This window comes from Sceloporus undulatus, chromosome 5 (genome assembly GCF_019175285.1).
Source record: "Sceloporus undulatus isolate JIND9_A2432 ecotype Alabama chromosome 5, SceUnd_v1.1, whole genome shotgun sequence".
NCBI lineage: Eukaryota > Metazoa > Chordata > Lepidosauria > Squamata > Phrynosomatidae > Sceloporus > Sceloporus undulatus.
This window is the reverse complement of record NC_056526.1, coordinates 98,762,217-98,787,011: the sequence shown is the minus strand read 5'-3', so window position 1 is coordinate 98,787,011 and position 24,795 is coordinate 98,762,217. Positions and strand designations below refer to the sequence as shown.

The 24,795-nt window shown below is 38.8% G+C and overlaps 1 protein-coding gene across 1 annotated transcript in view; it reads left to right on the top strand.

Annotated features, from left to right (window-relative positions):
• Positions 1-21,198, top strand: part of MSANTD1 (Myb/SANT DNA binding domain containing 1) — a 42,398-nt gene extending 21,200 nt beyond the window's left edge. The window contains exons 2-3 of the mRNA XM_042467665.1: positions 12,992-13,276; positions 20,437-21,198. Coding sequence (XP_042323599.1) covers positions 12,992-13,276; positions 20,437-20,677 — 526 coding nt within the window. The 3' untranslated portion in view covers positions 20,678-21,198. The remainder of the gene's footprint in view (positions 1-12,991; positions 13,277-20,436) is intronic.
• Positions 21,199-24,795: the final 3,597 nt, after the last annotated feature.

Here is a 24,795-nt window from a genome sequence, read left to right as displayed (position 1 = left end):
TGCTGTTTCTTGTCTCTTGCCTGGGAGGCTCAGCATCAGAGGAGAGGTGAGATGGAAGTGTGGACAGGGCTACAATGGCTCCACATATAACAGTCAGAGGCCCCAGCTTGTTCTGATTCTTCCAGTTCTGGCCAATCCTCTTGGCTCCCTGGCTCTGAGGAAACAAATCCTCCAGGGTATAATAATAATAATAATAATAATAATAATAATAATAATAATAATAATAATAATAATACGTTGACTACCAACCAATACCATACGCTATAAACTGCATTTAAACTGAATTTAGGCAAGTATTCCTTGCCTAAAAAAACACTATGAAGTTTATGGGGTCACCATAAATTGACAGGCAACTTGAACGCACATTCAGAGACATTTTTAAAAAGCACAGCTGTGAGCAGAGCTTGATACCCTGAACCCAGATCACTCACCCCTGAGACTGGTCTTGTTAGAAAGGGCCAGGTAAGTGCAACAACCATCCAATAAGAATGTTTGCCATCCAGGTAGTTAACAGCTGCCCATCAGTTTCTCTTGTGCATGATGTTGAAAATGTTTTTCCAGAATGTTAATTCTGCAGCTGGACTGTACAAGAAATAAAAATTACTGGCAAATAAACAATGCATAATCCTGTTTCTGTGTGCCTCTTGCCAGTCTCAAATTAACTTCTCAGACAGAGCTAACCGTCCTTAAAATTACACTAAGTTTCATGCAAAATGAAACAAAGACAGCCATTTTTAAAAAGAAATAGCCAGTTTTACAATTGATTCTACATTTGCCAAAATAAAATAAAATAAAATAAAAATGTATTGATGATTGTTCTACAGCCGAAAAATCCAAACAAAGCCAAGAATCAATTTTTGTTTGGGGAAGTACATAAGAAATCTCACTGAAGTCTTTGTTTTGTTCTCAGTTGCTTACACACCACAAAGCTAGTGTGGTGTAGTGGTTAGAGCATTGCACTATGACTCTGGAGATGAGGGTTCAAATCTCCACTCTGCTGTGAATAGCATTTTCAGAAGCATGCTGTTGTACCAGCAGAAGAGGCTAGTGCGACGAAGCTCTTAGGCTTGGCACATAATTAAGGTGGTGGGAACTATTTTTCCACAGTTGAAAATGTTAGGAAAGCCTTGTATGCTTTGAATCAAAATTATGTCAGACTCTTACACCCTTGCAAAACTCATCTTGCTGGTACTGTAAAATGGAAGAATGATCCCTGGTACTTATTTAAGTAGGAATGTCTCTGTGTTGTTTTGAAGCGTGTATTTATCTGAATCTTGTTTCAGAGTCAACATTTAATTTTGATGAAAAACATTGTTGAATTATTATCTACACAGGCTTGGCTCTCATGATTCCTTTTAGTGCCCCCAAATGGCTTACATTGCTTCACTTACACTAAGACACTGAAGTTGTGAAATTTTATGTGTATTTACTTCTTATTGTAGATGTCATTCTGTGAACATTCTGTGAATTCAAAAGATCTGATCCATCTCTGCAGAACGTTTTGCATATGAACTATTTTTGTTTATATGTACAGTTCTTTATCATTGTATTGAATATACTTAATATTTTTCTTTTTCACCAGTACGCATTCCACACAACCCCCTATTCTTTTTGTTTAGTTTGTTTTGTATTCATTTCATGAAAGCAGATTGCTGTTTACTATTATAATGTTTATAACTGAAAATCAAAATATTTCATAAAATTTACAAATTAAAAATATAGAATGTTTGTATTAACCAAATCTCTTCAGAAAGTTGTATTGGAATATTTTACCCATTTGAATAATTTATTTATAGCAGACACATGACTTAAGTATTGCACTTTGGCTCCTTAAGCCACCAGTTGGCACAGGAATGGTATTATTTATAATTTATTTTGAGAGCTTTTTCACAAGCCTCAAGAGATTAATATTGCATTCATTTAGAAGGGAAAGTAGTAACAGGAAGCAAAATACTACAGGTAATAAAAGAGATAGTAAAAGCCAGGAATGCTGTGCTTTGAATGCAAAGAAACCAGGATTTATGTGTGTGTGTGTATGTGTGTACACATACACACATATGTTGTTTCATTATTATTATTATTATTATTATTATTATTATTATTATTATTTTGCATTTGGTACTCAGAGGCAGCAGATATATGAAATATTTGTCTTCTCATTTTAGGTTTTACACCATGCAGTTCAACATGTGTACTTGATTACTCACAATGTACTTACCTGCAGGTAGATATGTAGATTTAGTCTTTGGAAAAGCATTTTCTTTGCTTGATTTGACAACATACACACACTGACACAGTGTCAACACAATGTGATTTTGCAGCACAGATGTTGCTCTCTGACTTGGCACATTCTTTGAAGCATATAATTTTTATGGTTAGAATATTTAGTTGTGTTACTTCAGGTAATTTGGATAGAATAGCAAATTTAGAATAAAATGTTTTACAGAACCTTAGAATCACAGAATAGGAAGGAACCAAAAGGGCCATGTAGTCCAGTCTCTGGCCATTCATGAATGGCTGAACTACTCCAGAGAGATGGCTATCCAACTTCTGTTTACAGACTTTATACAGTTTAAAGAAAAAGAGGCAGTCTATGCCAGTGTCAAGCAGCTCTTACAGTAAGGCGGTTCTTCTTCACGTTTAAGTGGAATCTTTTTTCTTGTAATTTGAATTCATTGCTTCTTGTTCTAGTCCACATAACAACCCTTCAGACACTGGCGTCACTAAGGAGGTACAGAGCATACCCTAAGAGGGGAGACACTACTGCTACTCAAACATCTGCCTTTGTGCAGAAACAGGCTGTGGTATTCACCTGTGTCCCTTTAGATGCTGAAGAGATAGCATGAGTGTGCTGAGGCTCAGTGAGAGGAAAAAAGAGAGGCCCCAGTTTTTAAATTTAAAATTTTATTTTATTTTTAATTTTTTAAAAACAATTCTTTGAAAATATAACATTTTACCAAATTTTCACTTCGACCACATGAAACTATGTATATGTACATATAAATGTATTCAGGCTGTGCATATGATATTGTAATTTAAAGATTTAATTTTAATTTTGCTAAAATTCAAAGACATAGGCATGTAAGTCTGTGGAATCATTATGTACAGAGATCTTGTAGCACCTTTGAGACTAACTGAAAGAAAGAAGTTGGCAGCATGAGAAGTTGGGAGCATTCAGTCTACTTCCTCAGATAGTTGTCTATGTCACAACTATTACCAATTACATTTGGTAATATACAGAAATTACAATTACAGTCAGCCTCCACATCTGTGGCTTTGACTTTTGCAGATTTGATTACTCATGGATTTGATTAATATGTTCTCTCAAGGAACCCGTGGGTGCTCCAGCACCAGTTCCAAGTCAACTTCCACCAGAAATTGTGCTGCAGGACCTAGAGATTCCTAGAGAGAACACTTCTCTAGGCATTTATAGGTCTTCCAGCAGAATTCTATGATCAACTTCAGACAGATGTTGACCATAGAGTAGCACTGGAGGACCTAGAGATTCCTAGAGAGGTGTTCCCTCAGGTTGAAAAAATTGTAATTTTTTTTATTTGCGGGTTTCCCACTTTCCTGTAGGATTTGAAAGGCACATACACACGGGAATACTATCTCATCACTATTTCAGACAGTTGGTGTCACCTTGTGGGTTTGCCAATGAATTAAAAGGAATTTTGCTGTTTCTTAAGGCTGCTCTAGATTATTTTGGCTATGATATAGATAGCATATCAAAATTTTGAGGCTGTCTAGGCATGGACCTCTGAACAACCATATTACTGTACATATGATATGATCTGAAATTATATATAGTTAAATAAATTCTTCTGTTCTTATGAATTCCTGGTATCTCAAACACCAAAATGGGAGATGTCTCAAGAAACCAGGATGGATGACTAAGGAACTTTCAACTGAGCTAAGTTTTAAACTGAACATATATAAGAAATGGAAAAATTGGAAAATCACCAAAGAGGAATTCAAACAAATAGCAAGTACATGTAGGGGTAAAGTCAGAAAAGCTAAAGCACAGAATGAACTCAGGCTTGCTAGAGAGGTTAAGAACAACAAAAAGGGCTTTTATGGATGTGGCTGCAGCAAAAGGAAGAAAGAGGAAATGGTAGGGCCACTGTGTGGAAAAGATGGCAAAATGCTAACAGGAGACAGAGAAAAGGCAGAATTACTCAACACCTTCTTTGCCTCAGTCTTCTCAGAAAAGGAAAAGGGTGCTCAACCTGAGGATAATGGAGCAGAGGACAGAATAGGGGAATTTCAGAACAGAATAAGTAAAGAGATAATAAAGGGAATATATTGTTAATCTAAATGAATATAAGTCTCCAGGACCCGATGAACTTTATCCAAGAATATTAAAAGAACTGGCAAATGTAATATTGGAGCCATTGGCAATAATCTTTGAGAACTCCTGGAAAACAGGAGAAGTCCCAGCAGACTGGAGGAGGGCAAATGTTGTCCCCATCTTCAAAAAGGGGAAAAAAGAGGATCCAATTATCGTCCAGTTAGTCTGACATCAATACCAGGAAAGATTCTAGAGCAGATCATTAAACAGAGAGTCTGTGAACATCTAGAAACATGGGTTTCAGAGAAACAAGTCATGCCAGACAAATCTTATCTCTTTCTTTGATAAAATTACCAGCTTGATAGATGAAGGGAATGCTGTGGATATAGTATACTGTATCTTGATTTCAGAAACAAAGTTTCCCATGACATTCTTGCAAACAAGCTAGTGAAATGTGGGCTAGACAAAGTAACTGTTACATGGATTCGTAATTGGTTGACTGGCTGAACCCAAAGGGTGCTCAACAGTGGATTCTTTTCATCCTGGAGAGAAGTGACCAGTGGGGTCCCACAGGGCTCTGTCCTGGGCCCAGTGCTATTCAACATCTCTATCAATGACTTGGATGACAGAATTGGGGGCATACTTATCCAATTTGCAGATGACATCAAACTAGGAGGAGGAGCTAATACCCCAGAGGACAGGATCAAGATTCAAAATGACCTGAATACATTAGAAAGCTGGTCCAAAGCTAACAAAATGAATTTCAACACAGAGAAATGTAAGGTACTGCACTTAGGGCGGGAAAACAAAATACATAGATATAAGATGGGGGACACCTACCTGAATGAAACTGCGTGTGAAAGGGATCTGGGAGTCCAAGTAGACCACATGTTGAACATGAGTGAACAGTGTGATGCGGCAGCTAAAATGGCCAATGCAATTTTAGGTTGCATCAATAAAAGTATAGTGTCTAGATCAAGGGAAGTAATAGTGCCATTCTTTTCTGCCCTGGTCAGGCCCCGATTGGAATACTGTGTCCAGTTCTGAGCACCAGAAAAAGGATGTTGAGAAACTGGACCATGTCCAAAGGAGGGCTACCAAAATGGTGAAGGGTCTGGAAACCATGTCCCATGAGGAATGACTTAGGAAGGTGGGGATGTTTAGCCTGGAAAAGAGAAGGTTAAGAGGTGATATGATAGCCCTGTTTAAATACTGAAGGGGTGTCACATTGAGGAGGGAACAAGCTTGTTTTCTGCTGCTCCAGAGACTAGGACCCGGAGCAATGGATGCAAGCTACAGGGAAAGAGATTCCACCTCAACATTAGGAGGAACTTCCTGACAATAAGGGCTGTTCGACAGTGGAACAAACTCCCTCTGAGTGTAATGGAGTCTCCTCCTACTCCTGAGTGTAATGAAGTCTTTAAACAAAGGCTGGATGGCCATCTGTTGGGGATGCTTTGATTTGGATTTCCTGCATGGCAGGGGGTTGGACTGGATGACCCTTGTGGTCTCTTCCAACTCTATTGTTCTATGATTCTATGATTCTACCATTTATTCAGAAGGTCAGCTTTGGCTATTTGGCTAGAATTTGTATCTCAGTATAAACAATACCTTAGCAGATTGCATAGGGCTGCATCTGGACCACATAAATAATGCACTTTGACATTGCCTTAACTACCATGGCTCAAAGCTATGGAATTGTGGGATTTGTAGTTTGACGGGACTCTGACAGACTAAATATATTTCAATACTTCAAATCCCAGAATTCCATAACATTGAGCCATGGCAGCTAAAGTGGTGTACAATTGCAATATTTCTTTAGTGTAGATGTAGCCTAAAACACTGTAGTACAGTACAGTGTAACTTGAAAAGGCTATAATTGTTAGCTAATCAAAATATGACATCTATTGAATTCAAAACATAAAATGCAAACATAATGTAGAAATTGTTAAAATTTTCTGGTTTTGCAGTAAAGCCTGAGAGTGTCCATCTGAGAGCTCAAGCACATACCTTCCCTGTGAAGTATCGACCTCATTCTCTACCTCAGAGGGAAAGCATTTGGATTTGGCATTGATCTCATGGGGGAAGGATGTGCTTTCCTCAGGTAGCTAAAAGTTAAATCTTTTTCCTCCTAGTGTACATATGCCCTGAAGATTGCCTTCTTTACTGTGGCAACAGTATGACAGATGATCCTTACTTTCTTTTGTCTGAGTGTGATTGGATCTTCCTGCCTAAAGCCTGTCCCTGAATTGAGAGCTACATCATGGAGGAGGAAAGATTTAAATACCCAGTTCATTCTGCTATAATATCATTTTATATATCTATGGCCCATTACAAATGGGCCTTTTAGTACGGAGTCAGTCCGTACTAGGGTTAGGAAGGTGTGGTGCTTCCGCACCCCCCTAACCCTAGTACAGACTGAGTCCGTACAAAATGGCGGTGCCCCATCTACATGGGGCACCGCCATGTATCTGCACTCCTATGCATACTTACATGTGAGGAACAGGACAGGTAGTAACTGAGAAATGTTTTGCAGATTGCTTTCTAAATGCGTAATTATCACAATTATTAAAATACCACAAGTATATGTGGCAACTACATATGTGTGTCATGTATAACTACAGTTGAGTTTATCTGTTTACGTTATCCAGTTGCATTTTAGTTTTCTTTTAGTTTCTTTTCTTTAAAAAAACATGCATTAAGTTAGAGGACTGATATCATGTGCAAATAGGATTGTTTTATGCAAATGTATTTGGTAACCTTTAGTGAACAGAATAATTTCCAGGCATTTGGTCCTAAATGTGCACATAAGGAATGCGGAGTCCTCAGTGAGCATACAGATGTTCACTGAGTAAATCAGTGATATTTTTCAGTGAAGTTGAGGGGGGAATGATATGTAAATAGGTTATTTCCTTTTTAAAAAGGGAAACCCTAGTCAGAAAAACCTCAGTGTAAACAGACAAGTGAATGCTACTACAGATTCACTTACACACTAAAAAGCCTAGAACTGTAAATTAACTTCTGTGCATCTTAAAGGAAGGGCATCCTTTTCATATGCATGTTGATGCATACTTTCTTTTTTGTGACCTTCCTTTTGCTCCTTGGCAACAGACAATCCTTTGACTACCAGTACATTCTTTCCCTTCTTGACAATTTGTAAGTGCTTTGGCTGCTTAGAAGATAGTCCATGTGCTTCTAATTGATTACTTATCATTGCTCATGTGACCAGTCTAGAAAGTGTTGCCCCCACTCTGACACAAATGGATTTTCTCTTCATGACAGAATCGTAATCATTTTAAACAGTAGTTGGCCGTTGACAGGGATTGCTCTAAGAGGAGCAGAGAGACATTGAAACAGCAGTTGAAGGACACCGTAGTTGTGAACAATGCTTTTTTTTTTAATCCACAAGGATTTGAAAGAACAATTTCATCCCTCCTTGAAAATAATTTATTTGCTTCCATGTTCATGAGTGAGCAGTGTGATCTAGTGAAACTATAACTTTCAGAACCTTTTATTGCTGCACAGGAGGACTCTAAATTCCTCTTAATCTAAGGGCCCCTTCCCACCATACAATTTCAGCTTTTTGATTCTGCCTTTGGTTACACCAGAGCAGTTGTAAATTATGTAGCAGTTGTATGTGTGAACCCACCAATGACACTATCATTCCATGATGGAGGAATTGTGTGTTCTTGTGAGGGAAGAGGCTATGCACTGCTTATAAGAAGGTCTCCCATGTCAGCCAGATGAAAATTGCCAAACTACTACTACAGTTTGGGAGTGACACTGGCAGAGGATCTCTCAGAGCCAACGGCAGTGGCACCACAAGTAACACTTGTTAGTACTAAGCAGAACAAGGCATGGTAAACCCCTTTTGAATGTCCTTTACAGTGGTGACCCTATGATGAGAAAATCCCAAATGAAACAGGATATAGCGTCAGAAGATGAATCTCCTCAGATGGCATTCAATGAGCTGCTGGGGTACAACAGAGGATAGGTAATAGAAGTGCTGCATCATGTTCAACAGTTTAAATATCCAGTCTTCCTTTGAGGGTATTTCTTTAGATTTCCATTTCTGGGCATACACTATTCTTGCTGCTGACAACATATAAAATAAAAATTTACCATACTTTTTTCCTATGAATTGATCTCCTATATTAAGCAAAACGATTTCAGATGAAAGTTTGAGAGATATAGTTACAACTTTTTTGATTTCAAAAAAAAAATTAACTTCCAGAATTGCATTGCTTTCCCACAGGTCCACCACATACAATATATTGACCCCCGTTCTTTTTCACATTCCCAACATAAATTGCTACTGTTGTTATAAATCTTACTCAATCTCTTTGGTGTCAGATATCATCGGAAAAAAAATCTTATAGTAATTTTATCTAATGTTATGACAATGGGTATAATTCAGTCCTTTGTTCCAAGTATATTCCCACTGATCTACTTCAATCACAAAGCCAAAATTCTGAGACCATCTAATCATGTTCTCTTTAACAATTTCTTCCTCTGTATAAATCTTAAGAATGCATTTATATAGTCTTGCTATTAGAGCGTCCTTGTTTGACATTATCTCCTGTTCTAAATCTGAATCAGATTTTCCAATCCCATATTGTTTCCTGTCCATTAGGAAACGCTCTCTCAGCTGCCTATAGAAAAACCATGTAATTTCATAACTCTGTTGATTAAGGTCTTCACTACTTCTTATCTTATAGTCAGTTCTATCTGATTGAATTATGTCTTTATAGGTGATCCAAGGTGCATCCTTTTTTGGGCTATATTTAAAAAAAGCTTCATGGATAGATGCCCAAAGGGGGATTTTTGTACACATTCGCTTTTTATATTTCTTCCAAACTCTCATGAAAGGATATCTCACAAAATAATTATTAAAGTCTTGATTAACTTCAACCTTATCATAGAATAGGTAGGCGTGCCAGCCAAATCTCAAATTCACACTTTCCAATTCTTATAATTCTTCATCTTTTAGAATAAGCCAGTCCTTTATCCAAGTCAAATATGCTGCTTCAAAGTATAGCTTGAGATTTGGCATGGCAAGCCCACTCCTCTCTTTTGCATCCTGAAGATATTTCATTCTTATCCTCGCTTTCATTCCCTTCCAAACAAATTTTGATATCCCTCTTTGCCATTCTTTAAACGATATTTCTTTTTTAATAATTGGGATTGTTTGAAATAAAAAAAGGAATTTTGGTATTATATTCATCTTTATCATGGCAATTCTACCCAAGAGTGATAAACTCAATTTTTTCCAATTCTCTACGTCTTTCTTAATATTATGCCATAATTTCTCATAATTATTAACAAATAAATCAGAGTTTTTATTTGCAACACAGATGCTTAAATATTTTATTTTTTTGCTTGAGTTAATGCCAGTAATTGATTTCAGTTCCCTTATTTCCGATGGGGTCATATTTTTAGTTATTATTGTTGTTTTGTCCTTTTTTATTTTCAAACCCGAAATTATTTCAAATTCCTTAATTTCCCTTATTAACTCTTGAGAGTCATGAGTAAGATCACTAATGGTTACCAGCAGCAAATGCCCTTGTTTTATGCTCAGTGCCTTTCACTTTTATGCCCATTGACATTTGAATTATTTCTTATATTTTGAAGTAAAACTTACATAATTAATACAAAAAGTAGAGGCGACAAGGGACAACCCTGTCTCGTATCTTTACAGATATTTATCAAATCAGCTCTTTCACTATTTATATTTAACCTGGCCTGTTGTTTGTGATATATAGCTTTCACCCATCCCAATAATATTAATAAAGACAATATTAGTTTAGCCCATCTCTGAAGGTCTAGTTTAACTTTATTTCAAATCTTGATAATTGTCCTGAAATAACTCATAATTCTTACTGGATATATTTATTCCTAAACATTTCCTTATTTCTCTATCGTAAAACCAGATAGCTGCATTAATTTTATATATCTTCTTTCCTTATATTCTTTGTCAACATCTTTGTCTTTTGTTTATTGGTTTTAAATCCAGCCACATATCCATATTTTTCTAAGAACTTTAACAGCACCTCAATACAATGCAAAGAATATACTAGCACAATAATCAAATTATCTGCAAATGCCATTAACTTAAGTTTTCATTCTTCACTTTCAGTCCTTAATTTTTTTCATTTTGTCTAATTTATCTAAATAGGTGAAAGAGAATATCCTTGTACACATTTTTGCATCTTGCACAGATTTGATAACTCACCATTAAGCATAATCTATATTGTTTGAGTTTTATAAATTTAATTTAAATTTAAAATTGTTTACAAATTATTTACAAACATCTCAGTTCAGAGACATAGATTTGTTACTCTGGAATATCAATATGCAAAGGGGTTATGTAATATCTTTGAGACTAACTGTGTGAAAGAAGTAGTACAGGCTTTCATCATCATCATAATAATAATAATAATAATAAAGTATTTATTTATATCCCGCCTCTTCCCTTTTGGGGATTGAGGCAGGTAACAACAGAGGTTAATACAATACAAAATAATCAAACAAAAGAAGCCCCTGAAAGCCCCCAACCCTCACCCCCCCTCCCTGAATAAAATTACCACAATAAAACATATATAAATATAAATCACAATAACAAATTAAAATCAATTAACACTGGTGACAGTGGTGAGATTTAATCAGAGAATCTGACTTGTTTTAGTTTGGACAAAGTTTAGCCTGGGAAGGCCTGCCAGAAAACAATTGTTTTTATCGTCTTTTTGAAAGCCTCAAGGGAAGTTATTTGGCGAGTCTCTTCCAGCAGATCATTCCACATTTTTGGAGCAGCAATGGAAAAGGTCCTCTGGGAAGTCATCACCAGTCTTGTTTTCTTCAACTGCAGTAAATTCTTCCTAGAGGACCTGAGTGTGTGGTAAGGATGGTATGGGAGCAGGTGTTCCTTCATGTAAGCTGGATCCAAGCCATGTAGGGCTTTATAGGTAATAACCAACACCTAGTACTGTGCCGGGAAGCTAATAGGCAGCAAATGTAGTGACTTTAAGATTGGTGTAATTCAGTCGAACCTGGATTTTCCTGTGACCAGTCTGGCTGCCATATTTTGTACCAATTGAAGCTTCCAAGTTTGGCACAAGGGTTGCCCCATGTAGAGCGCATTGCAGAAATCGAGACAAGAGGTTACCAGTGCATGTACAACCATTTCAATGTCCCACTGTTCCCGGTAGGGTCACACATGCTGTCCTCTTTGGACAACTCTGGCCAGTGGCCCAGGGCCAGGATTGGGCTGGATCCTGGCAGACCAGACATGGATCCAGTGGATCTGGCTCAATCTCAGGAAAAACGGGGCTTAATGTTGGTCAAATTGACCCCCAGTTTGCCACAGAGTTTCCCAGAAACACCACACTGTTACCACACACTGGTAGATTAGATGGCTTCTTGCACCCCTTATCTTAGTCTCCTGTTGCCACTACTGAAAAGACCCCCAGTGCCATGTCTGGCATGGAAACAGGGCATCTATCTGGCCATGTGGTTCCAGCCAGGTGCCCCGTTACCACATCAGATGTGGCAACAGGTGTCTCTTCACTAGTAGCAATGGGAGAGTAAGATAAGGGCATGTGGTGGTACTGAGTCTGTGGTGTGGAGATGGTTGAGTGTGTAAACATCCACCCATTACTGCGCCAGCCTGGAGACTGATCCAGGTTAGCACTCAGGTCAGAAAAGCACAGGCTAAGCCCGTGCTTCCCTGGTCCATTGCTCAGGGCCTTGGTCTGTTTCTTCAGTCCAAGTCTGCGAAAGCTTATTCTACAACTTCTTTCACACATAGTCTCAAAGGTGCTACAAAATCCCTTTGCATCCCTCTTCTCAAATATGCCCCCAAAATAAGTCACATCTTGGATTATCAAATGCCTTCTCAATGTCTAAAAAAAAAGTAATGCTGCTTGTTTTTCATTATAACACAAATCAAGAACAACCATGGTTTTGATAATATTTAAAGTTGAATATTTAAGTCTTTCTTAAGTTTTGTAAAATATGATTTTAATGTAATCTTGTTTAAAATTTCTGTAAACCTTCTTGATTCATAGAATCATAGAATCGCAAAATTGGAAGAGTTGGAAGAGACCACAAGGGCCATCCAGTCCAACCCCCTGCCATGCAGGAATTCTCAATCAAAGCATCCCTGACAGATGGCCATCCAGCTTCTGTTTAAAGACCTCCAGGGAAGGAAACTCCACCACATTTCGAAGGAGTGTGTTCCACTGTCGAACAGTCCTTACTGTCAGGAAGTTCCTCCTAATGTTGAGGTGGAATCTTTTTTCCTGTAGCTTGCATCCATTGTTCTGGGTCCTGTTCCAGAGGACCCAGAACAATGGATGCAAGCTACAGGAAAAGAGATTCCACTTCAACATTAGGGCTGTTCAACAGTGGAACACACTCCCTCAGAGAGTGATGGAGTCTCCTTCCTTAGAGCTTTGCTTTGATTGAGAGTTCCTGCATGGCAGAGGGTTGGACTGGATGGCCCTTGTGGTCTCTTCCAACTCTACGATTCTATAAAAGTAATAATACTAAAATGATGTACTCCAACCTCTTTTTAAAAATCTTTTTAGGAGTTTCCCCTAATTTTATATACTTTATAGAAGAATTTTTGAAAGCTGTATGCAATTACTGAAATTTCTGAATATCTGTTTTTATATACTGTGTGATTTCTTTCTTTCATCGCAGGAAATTAAAATGCATGACTGATAGTGAAACCCTTGCACCTGATTGGCCTTATTTTAAAACTATTGATAGAATACTATCTAAAGTATCAGAACACAACGATGTGAAAATGCATGACAGTCAGCAACCAGGTCCTTCAACGTCACAGACTGAGGCATCACAGTCACCGTCTGCCAAGTCTACACCTCTCTATTTGCCATATAACCAGTTCACATATGAAGGGAGAGAAGAATTTTTTGAAGATGAGCATTCGGAGAGCTCCTCCAGCTTACTGTCATATAAGTTAAGGTAACATGTTAAATTTTACTATACTAGTTTATACTAGTTTACGTATTTGGTCCTATATAGTGTATATAATAACACTACAAAATTCCTTTCTTGAAGGACCAATTAATTTAGGGATTTCAGGGGCTCTAGTCTGTTCTCTACAGCAGTGAATAGTCTAAGTCCAAGGGGCAATTATCAGTATATAAATGGTTTAAATCTGAAAAATTATACATTGCATTATATGAGCTTCCAGAAATGTTTCCATGTACAGTACAGACTTTCCACTTGGCTATATCGAAGGGAGAGGTAAATCAGAGTTCTTCTTTGGGCTATCTAGGATGAAATGGTATTTGACTCCATCTAGAAGTGTCTCAGAATTATTTCTTTATTGCTTGTTTTTCCTTACTTCGCTGTCAGTTCCATATTGTATTGTGTCTATTAAATTATAAGTATGTGAATAACCTTCAGCATGTTAGCAGAAAGATAGTCCTGGTGTTTATCAAATCAGTGCAGCAAAGGCCAAGCATCCTAACAGTTGATGTCTAGATACACAGCTAGACAGGGTCCCAGTCACATGCCTGCTGACTCCATATAAGAGAATGGGAGGGGAGAGAAACAACGTGATTATAGGGAGGGGAAAGTGGAACGTTGTGAGAAGAGGTAGCCATCTTTTTTCTGAAGACCAGAAAAATGATGGCTATGTCATATTTCAGTCCTCTTATGACCTAGAGATTTAGTGGTGACATTAATAGCCAGTCCTTGAGTAGACTGAGGCTTCTTTTCAATGTTGAGTTGTTCTTGAGGGGAGGTGTAGCTCTATATTACATATATTACATATGCTTTTTTTTATTTTTAGTTGTGTGTGTATTATATATATATACACACACACATAGAACTGTGTGTAGGTAAGTGTCTATTCCCTGCATAGCTCTGAAACTGAAAGCTAGCTATTTGACATTTGGTATGGATAGTAAGAGGTCCCTGGGTGTACATTTCAGGGTTGTTTTGTGGACTGATAACTTTTAGCTAATTAAAATTTGTATGTAGCCCATACAACCATTTTTAGACATCATAGAAATTAGGCCCTGAAGCACATGGGCCAAAAAAATTGGCTTTCAGCTGCTGTGGGGTGTGGTTTTCAAATGACGCACACCCCCAAAGTGGCTGGAAGCCGCTCTGGTACTACAATCTGGTCCTTTGGACCAGATCAAAAAAGAGTGGATATAATCTGGCTCCTGGCTGTTGCCGTTTAGAGATTATGGAAGCAGCCCACTTCAGGAGTGGGCCATGTGGTCACTACAGTCCCAGCCCAATCACAGCTGGAGCGGCCTCTGGCCACTCTTTACTGACCGTGTGCTTTGGCCCTAGGTTTTCCAGTTTACCAGTTGGAGTCACCTCTGGTATAGTGATTTTTTTTTTCATAATGTCTTAGTGGTTCCCAACTGTGAATCTTCAAATGTAGAACAATAGCTTTCAGAATCCCTTCTCATTTGTCATTTTAGCTGGGACCTCTGAGAGTTTCCATTCAGACTTGGGAGCTTTTGGCAAGTTTCGTCAGAAGGTGTTTGCCATTGCCATCCTCTGAGAGTGAGAGAATGTGACTTGCCCAAGGTCACCCTGTGGGTTTCCATGGGTTTCGAAGATTAAGAGGTGATATGATAGCCCTGTTTAAATATTTGAAGGGATGTCATATTGAGGAGGGAGCAAGCTTGTTTTCTGCTGATCCAGAGACTAGGACCTGGAACAATGGATGCAAGCTGCAGGAAAAGAGATTCCACTTCAACATTAGGAGGAACTTCCTGACAGTAAGGGCTGTTCAACAGTGGAACACACTTCCTCAGAGAGTGGTGGAGTCTACTTCCCTGGAAGTCTTTAAACAGAGGCTTGATGGCTATCTGTTGGGGATGCTTTGATTGAGAGTTCCTGCATGGCTGGGGGTTGGACTGGATGGCCCTTGTGGTCTCTTCCAACTCTACGATTCTATGATCCTCTGATGCTAGAGAATCACACAGTGGCTGTGCAATCAAGTGGCTTCTCAGTTGTCATCTGTGGCACTGCCTTCTGTTATGGGTCAGGTGATCAGGTTGCTGAAAATGATCCGGGTCATTCAGTTGCCAGTTTCTGGACCTATGTTCCATGCCAAACCAATCTATACAGCTGCAACCAATTTAAAAATGTGGCCAGTTTCCTTCCAAATTCATATGTGTTATTTTATCCAATCATGACTCCCACCACGCTGTGCCAGTTTTTCACCACGATGTGAGTAATCTTAGAGTCACTATCAATAACTTTTGAGAATTCTTGGAAGACAGGAGAGATCCAGGCAGATTGGAGGAGGTTGGTGTCCCCATCTTCAAAAAGGCCAAAAAGTGGGCTTCAGCGACTACTGACTAGTGAGCTTGGCATCTATAACAGATGATTAAATAGCCCATGTGTGCATGCCTAGAAAGAAATGCTATGATTACTAAAAGCCAGCTGGTTTTCTATCTTTATTTCAGTTAGTCTTTTGACAAGATGCCTAGGATATTCTTGAAGGCAAAATGGTGAACTAGATAGTGTTATCATTGGGTGAATCTGTAATTGGTTGACAGACTGAACCCAGACAATATTCACTAATAGTTGCTTTTCATTGAGGAAAGAAGTGACCGGGAACATGTCTTAGGATTCTGTCCTGGGCCCAAAGTTATTTCACATTTTTATAAATGACCTAGATGATGGAATAGAAGGCATGCTTATCAAATTTGCACATGACACAAATGCAGTGGTGGTGGGGAATATCTAATACCCTAGAGGATAGGAACAGAATTCAAATTAACCTTGACAGATTGGAGATCTGGGCCAAAACTAACAAAATGAATTTTAGCAGGGATAAATGTAAGATACCACATCTGAGCAGGAAAAATTATATTCACAAATATAGGGTAGATGACAGCTGGTTTGAAACCAGTACCTGTGAAAAGAATCTAGGGATCTTAAGAGACTACAAATTAAACATGAGTCAACAGCATGATGCAGCAACCAGAAAAAAATCCAATACAGTTCTGGCCTGCATCAGGAGTATAATGTCCTGATCGAGGGAAGTATTAATTCCACTCTATTCTGCTTTGGTAAGACCTCATCTGAAATACTGTCTCCAGTTCTGGGCATCACAGATCAAGAAAGATATCAACAAGCTAGAAGATGTCCAGGGGAGGGTGACCAAGATGTTCCAAGGTCTGGAACCCAAAGTCTAGAAAATCAGTTTATTTCTGCAGAAATAGGTCTACTAGAAAGGGGCTAAACAGATGGCTCCAAAATAGTGGCTCTCGCCACCCCTTTCAGCACCGGATCAGGGCCACAGCAAGCACATGCCACCCGCTGTGCAGTTGGGCAGGTGGCATGATGCTGTCATCGGGACATGTGGCGTGCAGTCGCCACGCACCCACTCCACCCCGATGCCAGCATTTCTTGCCAGTCTGTAGAGGTCCCAGTTCTTCTGAGGAATGTGGAAATGAGGAAATCCATTAGATTTCATGTCCTAATTGGGAACTGAACCCTGGTCTCCAGAATTGTAGTCCAACACTCAAAGCACTACATTAATACCAATAATTGTAATAAATAGTTAAGTAAAATGTGATTATAACATTTGGTTGGCTGTAGAGTTGCTTGACAGAAATATGATACGTAACTATTGTGTAAGTATCATTTTTGTTTTTGATGTGAAATGAAAATTAGCCACTTTGAGTCCCAGTTTTGAGAAAAAGACAGGATGATGATGATTATGATGATAATAATAATAATGCTTTTGCAGGGCACATTGGTTCATTATTAATTTGCAGAATCACCTTACAGTTGAGAACATTAATCTATATAGAAAATTTATTTTACTGGCCTCTTGCACTGGTGCTTAACTACTCTGTTATATTTGGCCAATGAAGAAGACCCTAGAGTCAAAATACCTCTGGCCAGGCACATTTTAACATGGTGTGTATGTGTGTTGTTTTTATTATTATTTCTTCAGAGGCTAGCACTGGTCATATCCATAGAATAATAGAATTGGACATCCGGTCCAACCTCCTTCTGCCATGCAGGAAAACACAATCAAAGCATCCCAGACAGATGGCCATCCAGTCTACATTTAAAAACCTTCAAAGAAGGAGGCTCCAACACTCCACTGTCGAACAGCCCTTACTGTCAGCAAGTTCTTCCTAATTTTGAGTTGGAATATCTTTTCCTGCAGTTTGAGTCAGTTGCTCTGGGTTCTGTTCTCTGGAACTACAGAAAAGAAACCTGCTCCATCTTTAGCATGACATCCTTTCAAATATTTAAACAGGGATATCACATCACCTCTTAAACTTTTCTTCTCCAGGCTAAGCATACTCAGCTCCCTACGCGTCTCCTCATTGGGCTTGGTTTCCAGAACTATCATAATTTTGGTCGCCCTCCTCTGGACATGATCCAGCTTGGCAACATCCTTTTTGAACTGTGGTACCCAGAACTGGACACAGTATTCCAGGTGAGGTTTGCCCAAAGCAGAATAGAGTGGTACTATTATTGCTCCAATCAAGGCACTATACTACTGCTCATGTTCAACTTGTGGTCTATTAAGACTTCTAGACTCCCTTTAACATGTACTGTTGTCAAGCCAGATGTCCCCCATCCTATATCTGAGCATTTCAGTTTTTCTTCGTTAGTGTAGTACCTTCCATTTCTCCCTATTGAAAGTCATTTAATTAGTTTTGACTCAGCTTTCTAATCTATTACGGTCATTTTGAATTTTGATCCTGTCTCTGGGGTATTAGCTACCCCTCCTAATTTGATGTCATCTGCAAATTACCTAAGAATACCCTCTATTCATTCATCCAAGTCATTGATAAAGATGTTGAACAGCATCGGCCCAACATGATACAGTGATCATCAACCAGTGTTGCACTGAGTAGGCCATTCAATTAAAAAAAATCCACATCTAAGTAATGAGCATACACAGAGAGAGAGAGAGTTTTCAAAGCAGCACTCTTGCCTAGAGAATCTAAGAATCCTATTTGTATCACACTTTCCCCCCAACACTGGCGTTTAAGAAGGTTGCATAAATATTCCCTCATCTCACCATGTATCCTTGCAGTGCACCCCTCACTTATTTCTTGCACTCTGCTACTTATACTACTCACTCTCCCATCACTCCTGCTCCTTTCTTCACCTCAGTGTACATCGCTATGTACATCCCTTGCTTGCTTCTTACACTCTGCTGCTTGTAGAGTTCACACTTGCTCCCTCACATCTGAAGTTCCCAGGCAGGCTTCTGTCTTGTTGAAATATTGAAGAAGAGTGTCTCCACATGTTGCCCCATGTTTCAGCTTCTGCAAAGGCTAGAGACTTACTTTTTTAAAAAATGGAAATTTGGAATCTGGGCCAAATAATGCTCCAGGGGAGCTCTGGTTAACATGCTTAGAATCCAGGTAAAACCCAACTATCCAAGTGATATTGTCACAAAGTGAGATCCATTGCCCAGCAGAGGTCCAGTTAGTAAAAACAAGCTGAAAAGCATCAAAAGCAGAAAATGGTCCACTTGGAAGGATCCAAATTGAGACACTGAATCATTCTCAGAATCCAGCATTTATACGCTTTTAATATTAACATCATAGATCAAATGACATTCTCATTGTCTACCATTCATCAACACCTTTGAGCTATCTCAGAGATAGCTATGTTTGTTCTAACCTGTTTATCAAAAGAAGCAGCATGTGAAAGTCAGTCAACAGGAACTTTGAATGTTTACAAGGCGTCTATAAGATTTCTTAATTAACACTCGTAAATCAAGCAGAAAGTCCCCTTCTTATCTATATGTCAAACCAAAAGTAAAAGACAAGGGTGTGATAAAGAATCACCAATTGCCTACATGAGTCTCTTGCTTCCAAATGATGGAAATTTCAGGGCTCATGAATCCAAACTGGGAATAGGGAATTTATAAACTAAGAGTGCAGGTTTGCATTTTTATTATTTTCATCACAATATAACAACCTGACCTAAGACATGTTTTTCTTACAACAGGTTAACATGATTACTCATCTGGAAATTACATATGATATTATTTGCATGCTGGAGGATTAGATTTGGAATTTGTGTGGGGAGAATGTGTGAACAATTCTATGTACAGATACAAGAATCTTATAGTACGTTATATACAAAGAAATGTGCTGTGGCAAAAATGTTGATGGGCCAGATGTGTGAAGTGGGGCATCTAAGCAGGTTGATGGGTATATATATTCTGAATTCACAAACAGAGATAGAATGGAGACCAACAGCACCATAAGGCTAAAAGAAGTAGCACTGTCTTTATAGATAGTTTTAAGTGTGAAACATGGTATTCATGTATCCAGTCTGAGAGACAAACCACCTTGTGGCATTTCAGTCTGTATGTTTCTAGTGGGAGTGGAGCATACACATGATTGTGAGGGAAGTGTGAGGCACAATAAAACACTCTTTTGAAGGACTTGTTTTTAGATCCTGCCTTTTCAGTAAATTCATTTGTTATACTAATTGTGCTGTTTATCCCACTCTAGGTCAACACTAGATATTACACCTTCCCAAAAGAAGCTGTATAAGCAGAGGCATCACTAGAGGGTACGGTGGTGCAGCCCGCACCAGGTGACACCCCAGAAGAGGGGTGATGTCCGATCAGGCCATCTTCCCACTGGATAGGAGTATGCCTAGCCCTGTTTCCCCACGGTTATGTTGGCAGTTTCCTCATGAGGAGGTTGCTGCCGCCATGAAAAAGATGAAGGCCAAATGGTCCTGGCCCCAATTTTCCACAGTGGTGGCAGTTTCCTCATGAGGAGGCTGCTGCCACCCTGAGGAGGTAGGAGGCCAAACGTGTCCAGGCTCGATTCTCCACGGTGGTGGCGGTTTCCTCATGAGAAGGCTGCTACCATCATGAGGAGATAAGAGGTCAAGCATGCCTGGCCCTGATTCCCCATGGCAGTGGTGGTTTACTCACAAGGAGGCTGCTGCCACTGTGAAGGGAGAAAAGGCCAGGTGTGCCCAGCCCCAATTCTGCCACAAGGAGGAAGAAGGGGTGAGTGTGGCCTTTTAACCCTGTCCCTTCATAGAACTGCCCCCCCCACACACACACACCTAGTGACACAGAGCTTCTGAAAAGAGAATCCTCAAAAAGCAAATTTAATGCTGAAATGTTTGCATTTCAGAACTGAAGAGAGACCTGTAAAGAAAAGGAAAATGCAAAGCTGTAGCTTTCAAAAGAAGAAACTAAAGTTGATGGAAGCCATGCTGGAGGAACAAAAGAAGTTGAGCAGGGCTATGGAAGAAACCTGCAGAGAAGTGCGAAGGATTCTAGATCAACAGAATATCATCCAGGTTCAGAGTTTGCAGCTACAAGAGAGAATGATGAATCTATTGGAGAAAATGATCACCAAAGCCAATGTTTGATTGGTTTTGAAATGTTCATGAAGAAACAATATTTATCTATTTTACAGAAATATTACATTCCTTCCAGTTAAATTAAGACTGTGTTGTAAATATAATTAAATGAAGAATCTAATCTAATCAATGTAGGATGTGAGCCATCTAGACAACTGGATACAGTATTTGTTGTTGAAATAAAATCTAGGCTTGCTTTGTGGATTTATTTTCTAGGTTCTGGACAGCTGAAATAATCAATCGTGTCGATGTGCTCAGTCACAGACAAGCACATGATTACTGTGGGATTTTCTCTAGGAAGAGAGATTTCTCACATTAGCCCAAGTTGTTTTAAAAAAGTGTAATCTGAAAGAACAAATATATTTGACTGCATATTATAGTGTGGATTAAAAGAAGCAGCAGCAGCTTGAATGAATGTGGAAATGGGACAGAAAGATTTACAAGTGAACATTTGGATCATATATAGACTGAATCATCCATCCAAAGATAGTACCTGTTGTATAATCTGCTGCAAGGACATTTGAGCAAAATAAAAGATACCTTATAAGAGTTCAGGGTTTATTAGATTTAAGAAGGAGCATATTCTCTTTGTTGTTGTTATTGTTGCTGCAGGGACATAGCCAAGGGGGAGGTCCTTGGGGTCCAGAACCTCCCCCCTTCCATGAGATAAAATGAATGGTATGTGCTGCTGTGCCGCTGCACTCAAGCCCCATTATAATGGGGGCACTTAGTCTGGACCCCTCCTTCACAAAATCCTGGCTACGTCCCTGGTTGCTGGCTGCTATCAAGTTGACTTTGATTTACAGTGACCACATGAATGAGAGACCTCCATGTCACCATATCATCAAAAGTTCTGCTTGGTCTTGGAGACTCAGGGCCATGGGTTCCTTAACTGAATCTGTCCATTTCAAATTAGGTTTGCCTCTTTTCCTACTGCCTTTTACATTTCTAAGCATTGTTGTCTGTCCTCTCATGATATGGTCAAAGTATGACAGTATCAGTTTAATCAACTTGGCTTCTAGGAAACCAGGCTTGATTTGCTCCAGGACCCATTTATTTGTCTTTTTGGCAACCCACAATATCCACAGAACTCTTCTCCAGTACCACAGTTCAAATGAACTGATTATCTTCCTGCCAGCTTTCTTACTGTCCAGCTTTTACAATTATACACAGAAAAGGGAAATGCAGTGGCTTAAACAATTCTAATTTCAGGATTCAGTGATATATCTTGACACTTCAGGATCTTGTCCAGTTCCTTCAGAGCTCCCTTTCCAAGTCCTAGTCTTCTTATTTCTTGAGTATAGTCTCCTTCTGATTAATGACTGATTAATTTTAATGTCATCATCATCGACTTTAAAGTTATGTAAATCACCTGTAGTCATTATTTTTGGTTTGGTTTTGCACTTTCTTCCATTCTTCAGTAATGTCCCAGGTCTTCGCTATATTCTGTTACTAGTATGGTGTCATCTGCATATCTTAAACTGTTCACGTTTCTTCCTCCAAGTCTAATCCTACTTTACATAAGATATGTTTAGCATACAAATTAAGCAGATAGGGTGATAAAACATAGCTTTGCTTGTTTGCATACCCTATCTCTCTCTCACTGAATATGGGGTTTTATATTTAATATCTAGCATCAGAGTTGTTTTTGATGATCTGTGGAAACTAGATAACGGATGACGTAGACCTAAGAACATGTGGGAGATCTAGATAGTACTAAAATAAATGATGAAAGAGTTGGCTGATCCACTCCACCCCACCCCCCACGGCTCTTTGCACTTCCTCTCACAATGGAGACTAAGCAAGTTGCAGCTCAGAAACAGTTAAAGACCATCTTCTGCCTCATGCTGTGTTTCTTGTCACCCTTCCTATCCAAATATCTCACGGTTGTTCCAGATCCAATTACTGTTTTGTCACTTCAAAGTTAAAGCTATCAGCCAATTTGGCCCCTTTTGTCAATCCCATCAAGCCTTGCTTACACCGTGTGGTAGCATCAAGCACCCCTCAAAGCTATGGAATAGGATATAAATACCAGCCCCAGCTTTAGCCTTTTGTGTGCATACTCTCATTCACCGTGTTGTCTTCAGAAGCTGTTTAATCCATGCTCAATTTTCTGTGAACCTATCTTCAGGACCTATCTTGAGTAATTATCATTCCCTCTAATACCCAACCACCCATTATCCAACCTTCAATTGCTTCCTTTCTGTTAGCCCTGTATGGTTCTTAAGGTTGCAGTGGTTTTGTGTGTTTGTGTGCACCTTTGCACATTTCTAAATAAAACCATTATATTCACTGAAACTGGAGTCTCTCTGCAGTTAGTACTGATATATACATAGGTGAAAAGATCCTGTAAGTTACCATACTCTCTCAGGCCTCTTTTTCAACTAATAATTCCCCCAGAATACCAAGGAGATGCTGACACTGTTAGTGGGGACCCCAAGCCTCTCCTAACATGTTTTAGGGTAGCGTGCCTGACAACCTTACCAATTGGTAACCATTCCATTTCTCTGTATTCTTGTCCCAACAGCAGTCTTTTGTCCTGAGTATAGGTTACAGATCAGGACAATCAAATGCTGTGGCACACTCATTTCTTTAAGAGTGATCCATACTTTTTCATGATCTATACAAACATTGATATAATCTATAAAGCACAGGCTGATTTTCTTTTGAAATTCTTTGGTGCATCTAGGTCATATATGGCAAAAGTCTTTGATTATCAAAATTCTACAACAAATTTTTTGTCATATATGGATTGAGAAATGCCAGATGTCCAAATTGGGGTCAGGAAAGGAAGAAGCACTAGGGATCATATTGCTAACATACTTTGGTATGTTTTGCTTTCAGCAGGGAATTAATGCAGTGCTCCCATGGTTAAATCCTAGGTTTCCCCTTTGTTTGGTACTGAAATATATATTGAACATTTCCAATCTCTGGGCCATTGTTTTGTTTTCCATATTTGGTGAAAGATTTTAGTTAGAACTAGAGTACATTGTGTCTCTATAAACTGATATGCCATTTGTGTGGTGATGTCTTTCTCCCATGTGTGAAGCTTTCCAAAATTGGTGGTTGTCTTCATACAGTTCTTCCTTGAGTGTATATGTCACCTTTTTCATCTCTTTTATATTGTTCTTCTGTGCAATGTTTCTCTTGTTTTTTTTTTTTATTTCTACTCGGTCATATTATGTGATCCCTTGTTGGTTGTAGAACATCCCAATACTTGATTGTAATTTTCTTTTGATTTCTTGGATCTTTTGGAACAGGTCCTTTTTTTGTTGTCACTAATTTCTTTGTATTGGTTATTATAGTGGTTTTCCTTCTCCACACAAGTTGCTGAACAGTAGCATTCAGTGTTCTGACTCTATTTCTGTCATCTTTTACTTTTACTTCTCATCTGTCCTTAACTGTTTGAAGAGTTTCATCTGTCATTATTGAAGCGTCACTTCCTTTTTGACTGCAGACAGTATCTTTTTGCATTCCTTCCTTGACAATATCCCTGACTTCAGTCCAGGGTTCTTCTGGCTCCTGGTCAATTAGGCTTAATAGTGAAAATCTATTTTTCACATTATCTTTAAATTCTATGGGGATATTCTTCAGGTTGTATTTTGGCACAATAGTTGGTTTGGTGTTCTTTATCTGTGCTGTAATTTTTGATATTAGTAGTTCATTGTCTGTGCCACAATCTGCTTCTGTTCTTGTTTTTGCAGAGAGAATGGAGCTTCCCCATCTTCTGCTTCCAACTATGTATTTGATGTCTATATTGTCCATTAAGTGATGCCCATGCATCACTTCCTGAGTTGCTTGAATAATATGTTTGTGATAAACAGACTTTTGGCCTCACAAAATTAAATCAGTCAGTCTCCCACTTCATTTCTTTATCTTAGGCCACATTTTCCTTCAATTTTTGATTGTGCTCTTCTTCCCTCTTTTTTATGATTAAAAAGAAATCCTGTTTTGGTGTTTGATCAATTTTTTCCTGGACTTCAGCATAGAATCTTTCATTTTCTACTTCTTCTGCCTCTGTAATTAGTATAAACTTGGATTAAGGTTATATTGATGGGTTTTTCCTGAAGTCTTATTGACTTGATTCAATCAGACATTTCAGTACAGGTTGAGTCTTCCTTATTCAG